Raw genomic sequence first — 8,477 nt, 5'->3', positions numbered from 1 at the left:
TCCGTTCCAACAGAGCCCTGCCCTGGGCTAGTATGCCCCCCTTTTCCTGGGCATTGTCTCCACTCACCCCAGGACATTAGAAACCCCTCTTCCCACTGCCAAGCACAGCCAGACCTCATGGAAAGTAGGTCAGTAGGTGCCAGAGGTGATGGAAGTGATAGTGCCCCAGTGGTGGCCCTTCTCTGTACCCTCCTGATGTCCCCAGGGACCATGGGCTGCAGCCATGGTCAGAGGTAGACCTTGTTTTTACCTCAACTACCCAGGACTCAGGGCCCACCAGTGTTCCTAAGAGTTCCTGTGACTTGCCAGGTGTAGAATACACTGTCATGAGAGCAAGGGAGGTGGGCCAAGACCCCTGATCAGGGACTATTAGGGCCAGGCTAGGGCAGGGGAATGTAGCTCTGGAAACAGAGCATCTTTAATGCATGTCCCTGGGTCCAAGGCTTATGGAACAAAGGAGTGGAAATTAAGAACTCCTGCTCTGCCTTCGGTTTGTGATGATGGGAGGGACAAGGCAGGCAGTCAAGGGGAGGAGCTGGACAGAGCACTGGCCAGTAGCCCAAGGACTCCATGGGGTAGGGCTATGTAGGATGAAAAGCTGCAGAGGGTGGGCCCAAACCAGCTGCTGCCTTGCCATCCGTGTGCTTCTGGCCTCCAGGGATGACACCAGACAGCATGCTCCTGAAGGCACCCCTGTTTCTGGGGCTTATTGTGCTGGTGCCTCGTGTCTGCAGTTCTGACTTTGTGGACATTAGTAAGAGAGCAAATTACTTTGCCCTATGTGTGGAGTTTGCAGTGTTCCATTTCAACCAAGTGTATCCAGATGAGTATGCATACAAGCTGCTGTGGATACGACGAAGCCAGCGCAAGGTAAGTGGCAAGTCCTCCCTCCCTGTGGCTCCATGTTCACCTTGAGACCACACCTGGGAGGGGCGAATCCTGGATCCACAGAGAAGAGCAATCCTAAATGCCCAGATCTGTTTGTGTCTGTGTGTCATCATTTTAATTTGGCAAATATTGTTAAAAAAATACAAGGCCTCATTAGAAGTGTTCCAGGTTTCCAAATCTAAATCTTATTAGAATCCAAAGGGTAAAGAAATTTCCGTTGGTAATTTCAATCACATGGTTTTTAATGAGTTGTAACTTGTTTCTTTCTTATGATGTGTAATTTACTTAGTCAAGCATACAAGTCCACCCAGGAATTACCAAAGAAATTTAGCCTCATCCTCATTGTCTGATTTTTAGATATACCTATATAACTCTTTGTCTATAAATCAGACATTTGCCTTGTTTCATATGATTTTTATTTTTTGTATTATTTTATTGTATTTTATTTCTATTTCCATCTGCATCCAACACAAAGTAAAACATCTTAAACCAAAAAAAAAAAAAAAAAAAGTGTTCCAGGTTTCCAATTTGTTTCCTTCATGAGTGAGGTCCCTGAATTACAGAGGGGATAAAGAAAGAGGTGAGCAGAAAGCAAGCACTGAAGGCAGAGATCCAGCAGTGGAGTGAGGTGGGGAAGAACAGGGGCTGATGAAGCAGCTGAGAGAAGCCGGAGCTGCAGGGATAAACAAACAAGAAAAACTAAGAAAAGCAGTAGATGCGAGACAAAATCCTAAGAAGGAAAGGCATGACAGCAGTTGAACTGTGAGGCTCCTGCATGAAGCACTGTGGGTCCAGGCCTGGGTAGGAGGTGGCAGAGAAGACAGACAGAAATGTGTTCTAATGGGACTGTTATGCTGCTAAGGACAGGCCAACAGCCCACAAATTCATAACTGAAATGGTGGAAAGCTGGGGCAAGAGCTATACGAGTGGGGGCCCAGGGCTCAGGGGCGGTGAGGGGCATGGGGAGTGGTCAGGGAAGGCATCTAAATGATGGGTACTCCTGGAAGGACACAGTCACATGGAGGGTGGGGATGAGGAGGGCAAGCAGTTGAGAAGAGGACCCTAGGGGGACAAGTGGCAAGGGTCCCTGGGGATGGCCTGAAATTCTAGGGACTGGGGTTGCTAAGAAAGAGGTGCAGAGAGGCAGGAGTGCGGTGGGAGGTGGGACTAAGAGCTCCTTCAGGGCTCCTGGTGAAGACTTAGGATGTTATCCTTGGAGTTCTGGAGACCCATGGAAGGGGGTCTCTCAGAGGCTCCGCAGCCACTGGGATACAAGGGATGGTACCCTGATCACTGGGAAGTGGAAGAAATGCTGGCTTCTGCATCTGTTGGAGGCTAATGTGGGGTGCCCTGGTATGAGGGTATGAAAGAGAGAGAGGCTCAAGGACAGACCCTGGGTGTTTTTGCAGAACACATGGGTGTGCAGTAACTCTATTAACTGAAAAGATGCAGCACGTTTGGAAGAGAAACAAACAGATCTGAGCATTTGAGATTTCTAAAACAGCCCAGGCAGAAGGCCTTGTGTTGAAGACCCTTAGGAGTGGGAAAGAGGTTGGGTCTGATAGAAATGTGTTATTAGTCTCTTTTGGGCAAACCTTTCCCACTGCTGTTTATTCTTATCATTTTGTGCTTTCTTTGGACAGAATACAGACTGCTGTCCAGAACTCATTCTGTCCATGCCCAGATTCTGGTCTCCACGTGAACTGTCCTGATCCAAGCACCATACCAGCAGAGCTCTGATGGGGAGAGTCTTACCCCTTCATTACATTCTTGAAGAGAGCCCATGCACAGAGCCCACCAGCTTCTTTCCCATTTCCTGACCCTCTGCCTCTTCTTTAGATAGCAGTCAGCCCTGGACTCCTGGAGGCTGCAGGAGTTCCTTGGGCATAGAGACTACAGCTGATGCTTCAGCCCCTGCACTCTGTCCTAGCTCAGGGTCTGGTGAACATTCAAGTGGGGTCATTGGTGCGTGTGTGTGTGTGTGTTTGTGATGTTGATGGTACATGTCTAGGTATGAATAGCTACCGTGTGTCAGCTGTAAGAACTGAGTCCCAAGTGAAGTCAGCTTTCTAGACAATTCCAGGTCAGTCCACTGAGAGGCAGATTCCTCCCTATGGTGATTTCTGGCTACATTTATATGTTTGAGTTCTTCTTTTTTTAATTAAAAAAATTTTAATGTTTAATTATTTTTGAGAGAGGGAAGGAGAGAGTGAGCACAAGTGGGGGAAGGGGAAACAGAGAGCAAGACGGGGACACAGAATCCCAAGCAGCCTCCAGGCTCTGAACTGTCAGCACAGGACCCAACGCGGGCCTCAAAGCCATGAGGTGGGAGATCATGACCTGAGCCAAAGTCAGACACTTAACTGACCGAGCTACCCAGAGGCCCCTGTTTGAGTTCTTTTTACAACTTCATGGACTTTTTTCTATTTAACAAAATAAAATAATAACTGTTAATAACTTCTGATAGAAGCCTAATAAACACATGGAACAACTCTGCTTTGGAAATATCCAGTTTGGTGAATGTTAGCAAGAAGAGCCCTTCTGTACAGTCAGCTCCCATATGAAGACAGGCAGAGAATTCCCAGCTCCCAGGACCCTCTATGTCCCCATCTAGATGTTGCCCTGAAAGGGACAGCCAGCTCTGATGTCTGATCAGTGGACTAACACACCTGTTATCCTACTCTCCAGAGAAGGACTCACTGGTGTGCTCACCTTGTGTCTGGCTGGTCTTGTGCTGGTGTACAATGAGAGATGAGTGGTGCTGTCAGTGTTGCTGCAGACCACGCAGGCTCCTTGCTGTGCAGCCTTCCATCCTGTGCATTCATGGTGCTGTGGATGTGACTAGTAGCTACAGATCATCAGGAAGACTGCCGCAGGGAAGATTCTAGTACATGCACATATGGACATCTTCTTAAAAAAATGGAAAATGAAGAGGAAAGGGTGAAATAATAAATGGATTAAAAATTAGAAAAATAAGAGATATTGCACATACATATGTCCTTATCATTTACATATGCACATTCATAGCTCTTGCCTGTTTTCCTTATAGTTTTCTGTTTTTCTCATTAATGCAAAGTATTTCACTGCAATTTCTACAATTTGTTCTTAACAGCAGTTTACTTTGATATATTTAATGGAGTTGGAGTTGGGCCAAACCATTTGCTCAAAACAGGACGAAGACCTGGAAAACTGCCCCTTACAAGAAGGCCCGAGAGAGAAAAAGGTTTGAAAATATGATGAACATTCATATAAAGGAGGGTTGTTGAAGGAGGCTTAGAGAAATTGCCAGGGATGATCATGGGCCAGAATGAGAATCTGGCCCCTCCCCTCCCAGGTCCCAGGGCTTCCCACTGAAGGGGGATGTGGTCATTCCAGGCAGACAGAGCTTGTCCCAGAAGGGCAGTGAGCTGAGCCCTGTACTCACAGCTGACCTGTGTGATAGCCTTCTTGTGTTATCATCTATGAGCTGATCTTATCCAGGAGAATTGGATCCCAGGCATGAGCCTCAGTCAAGATAGGTGCTTGTCTTGGTACCCCCATCCCAGGCTTGGGAGTAGCATCCTTTCAGGGTAGGTTTGCAGCTGCTGCTGAGTGTTGGGTGTCTAGATGGACCACCCCCTGGGTGGTCTGTTGGCTTCCTCAGAGCTCATGGGGGTGGTGGCAGTCACTTAGAGGCAGCATAATCTGCACTGGTAGGACCTCTGAAGGGCCAGTGATGTTCCCGCCATGTGCTCTCTCAGGAACCCCTGTCCCACATGTGCACATTCAGCAACCCCTGCCCAACATTCTGGTGGAGTCTTAAGCTCCTCAAATACTACTCAAGGCCACATGTGCACATTCAGCAACCCCTGCCCAACATTCTGGTGGAGTCTTAAGCTCCTCAAATACTACTCAAGGCCACTGTTTATTTTTGCTTTTCATCTTTTGTAGTTTTTCATGCACCTTGAACTCCTACTCAGTCCTTCATGATAAGTGTTTTCTATGTGTTAATCTCTGTTCTAATCTCATAATTACTTTTTTTCAGGTGAATTGCACCTTTATTGTGGATATCAGACCATGGTTTTCCCAGTTCTCCCTCTTGAACAGCACGTGTGTGTAGAAATAGGCTGGGAAGGAGCCCCTGGATCCTCAAGCAGAAGTTCCTTTTCCTCCAGAGAGTGACAGTCAGTCTGCATGTACTCCCATGTCTATTCAGCACCAGGAGAATTAAAGGCATCTCAGAGCACTTTATGGGTCCTTGTCAGTTTTGCACTTTCCTGCGTTGTTTTTATTTTATAAATGTTGCTGTGACAAGAAGTGGAGAATTGATCATCCTTATTGGTCTTACCTTGTCTGTCAGTGCAGAGTGTTGAGTCAATTAGACTTGCCAGCTCACGGGAGGCTGCTCTAACGGTTCTTTCAGGGCCCCAGTGGTTGGTTGGTATATTTATCCATTCAGTTGTCTATCCATTCATCCATGCATCCATGCATCCATTCCTTCCTTCATTCTCCAGTCTTTCCAAGCCCCTCATCCATTCCACTCAAAAGGAATGCAGACAATTTTGTGAGGGAACAGCCACCTGCATCTTCTCTCTTCCAGCTCAAGGGATAGGCTCACAATAGGGTGGTCCTTCTGAAGAGGGACCATATCTCATCACAGGGATTGGAAGTGGGTGAATGAAGCTGACAAAAGGCTTTGCCCTCCATGGATACCCATCGGGGTATCTGCACATAAGCCTCAATGACACATAATTAGGTCTTCTCCAGAGCCTCTGAGGACTGCTCAGAACACAACAGCTCTAGTCACTATGTCTCATCTGGTCCCTGATGCCTGTATCCCCCCACCCAGCCCAGCCAGGCCTCCATGGCTGTCAATACCAATCACTACTCCTAGGACAGACACTGTGGTGACAGACACCCAGCCTAATGAGTAAGTCTGTCTTCTGGGATCCTCATGAGGATGCCCTGGAGGGACAGAGTAAAGAGAGTAGGGGAGCACCTGGGGGAATGACTGGGACAGAAAGGCAGTAGTGATACTGCTTGGAGGAATCCTTCAGAATGCAGAGGCAGAGCATCTTTCTTCCTTCCTTCTGGGTTTCTTAAGGACTCTGATCTGAGTGGCTCCTAGTTGAAGATCAGCCTGTTTTCCTGGCCTGTCTTTTCATGAAATGGTCATAGGGATGATATGACAGAATTTCCCAAGACAATTTGGGACAGTTCCATTGGGCACAGCACAAAAATAGTGGCCTGATTCAGCTTTGTTTCTTTGACACATCTGTGTGTAAAGTTTGTGGCCTCTCCTACACTTTGATAGGGACATACACAAATTTACACGGGTAAGTCTGTGTGGTCAACAGATTATAGATCACTATTACCCACCCTTGCCTGAGAGTACTCAGGTTCTGAGGGATTGTGGCTTCACCTGAGGAAATCCTCATGTCCTGTTCTTTCTCACTATGTCTGTTGTGTCCTCTCTTGATCCTTGAAAATCCTTTTGGTTCCAATTTACAAATCTCCTAGAGATCAGGCCATACCCACCTTCCTTACTGTAGAAGAATCTTTGTGAACCAAAATTAGAAATACATACAGTACCCAGGTGATTGACACTGTGGCCGCAGTTGGGAAATAGTTCTCTAAGGAACTGCAATATTTAGAAATGTGTGAATTGCAGTTAGTGTATTTTGTTTGTGACCTATGCCTTTCCTCTGGTTCCTGCTCTCATAGAATATAGAATTAGAAACATGTCCTCATTCACTCAATTGATGTTCACAGGTCATTGTTTATGAGTCTTTGGCAGGGTGGGTAAATGTGCCTGTCACTATTGCCCTTGATGAGCACACATTAGTAACTTTTGAATGATACAGCATTATCCAAGGAGCAGCCTGTCCTGTGTCACTGTGTCCTGGAGAGACTTCTCCAGGTCTAGCCCAGTCATGCATTTTTCCCAAATCAGTAGGGAGTAAAAATATACTTGAAAGTTACAATATAAGCACCCACATAGAAACATTTACATGGATTTCAGAAATTCTCTATTTCCACAAATTCAGAATGTTCTATGGGATTTCCTGGCTTGAAGGAGCAGAGCTTTTTGGAATATATTTGTGAGACCCGTTCTGAAATGGGGACTTAAACAAAAATCTCAGTACTAGATTCTTTGGAGAAGCTTCAAAGGGGAAGATGAAGGAGAAAGGTGGGGAACCATACTCCCTGCAAGGTTGATGTCATGGAATTTAAGTGATGAGATGATCTCTGTTAACCCTTGCCACCAGCCTCCTTCCCTATTTCCCTACTAAGGCCCTGGTAGCTAGTCTCATGATTCTCTACTGTGCTCTTCCTAAACTGAGCTCACAGATTGAATCTAGTTCTTACCATCCATTAACTCTTTGTTTTCCAAATGCAAAAATCCATAGGCATTAGCAAGGAAACAAAGGCTTAAAATATGTGTANTGAGCACATGGAAACTAATTTGACAATAAACTATTTGTAAAAAATAAATAAATAAATAAATATGTGTAAGGAGTCATTTGTTATCTCCTTTCTGTGATGCTTTCCAAATATTATTGTCAGAGCAAAATCATATACCACAGAAACTGCTGCTGTTTATCTGCTTTCCTGTCCTCTCTTAGAAGCTCCATTTTCAGCCCAGGAATAGCATCAGAGAATCAAAACCAACAAATCAATGTCCTGAAGCATGAAATTTGTTAGGCTGAGCCCATCACGTCTGTCGCCAACTGCCCCAGACTCAGGTGCCATTCCTCAGTATTTGCCAAATGTCCTCCTAGCATGTCCATAAGGCCGGTATGACCTCTTTTTCCTCTCTAGTCTCCTGGTCTCACCCACTTTCAGAATTTACTCTTTAGATGATAACATCCATTATCTTTGAAATTGTCTGTGTTTTACATAGACCTGCCCCATGGTTACATTCTGCACATCACTGTCAGATGAAGGTAAAATATTTTCCAAATCATGCAAAGGCTCAATTAGTTCGACATGTTTAAAACAAAGAACGTCCATCACTCTGTCAAAAATAATCATTTAAAAAAACAAGACTTGATGGATAAATCAAGAGCAAAATTCAATAATAGAAACAAAACTGAAAATATACCTAGAAAGTCCAGTTATCAGATATGGGGCTTTAACATGCCCAAGATGAATAGGTTCAGGGGAAAAAGATGGATAGTACCAGCAAAGAAGTAGAAGCTGCCAAAAAGAATAAAAGGAAAGTTTTAGAACTGAAAAATATAGTAACAGAAATGAATAATGAGATAGGCAGGTTAACCTCAGATTCAGAGCAGCTGCATGGGGGTTAGACTGCAGGGAGGCAGACCTAAGCAGATACAGGATGGGAAGCATGAGAAAGGTAAGGTGAGATCTCCTTCATAGAGGAAGAAACAGACCATGGAAGAGAAGCAATATTGCTGATGTATCCCAATGTTTATAGCAGTGCTTTCAACAATAGCCAAATTATGGAAAGAGCCTAAATATCCATCAACTGATGAATGGATAAAGAAGATGTGGTTTACCTATACAATGGAATACTTCTTGGCAACGAGAAAGATTGAAATCCTGCCATTTACAGTAATGTGGATGGAACTGAAGGGTATTATGAT

The 8,477-nt window shown here is 45.2% G+C and overlaps 1 protein-coding gene across 2 annotated transcripts; it reads left to right on the top strand.

Annotated features, from left to right (window-relative positions):
- The first annotated feature begins 588 nt into the window (after positions 1 to 588).
- LOC144216206 (putative cystatin-15) lies at positions 589 to 5,113 on the top strand. 2 transcript variants are annotated; one of them, XM_077745480.1, is made up of 3 exons: positions 589 to 870; positions 4,004 to 4,111; positions 4,913 to 5,113. In XM_077745480.1, the coding sequence occupies exons 1-3, from the start codon at positions 661 to 663 to the stop codon at positions 4,985 to 4,987; spliced, it is 393 nt and encodes a 130-aa protein (XP_077601606.1). In that variant the 5' UTR covers positions 589 to 660; the 3' UTR covers positions 4,988 to 5,113. The 2 variants fall into 2 exon arrangements, with proteins under 2 accessions (XP_077601606.1, XP_077601605.1); XM_077745479.1 differs by having other exon boundaries at positions 590 to 870; positions 4,001 to 4,111.
- The last annotated feature ends 3,364 nt before the right edge of the window (positions 5,114 to 8,477 follow it).

Source organism: Crocuta crocuta, unplaced genomic scaffold (assembly GCF_008692635.1).
Source record: "Crocuta crocuta isolate KB4526 unplaced genomic scaffold, BGI_CrCroc_1.0 scaffold178, whole genome shotgun sequence".
NCBI lineage: Eukaryota > Metazoa > Chordata > Mammalia > Carnivora > Hyaenidae > Crocuta > Crocuta crocuta.
Note: the sequence above shows the minus strand (reverse complement) of the source record. Positions and strands in the feature narration are given on the sequence as shown.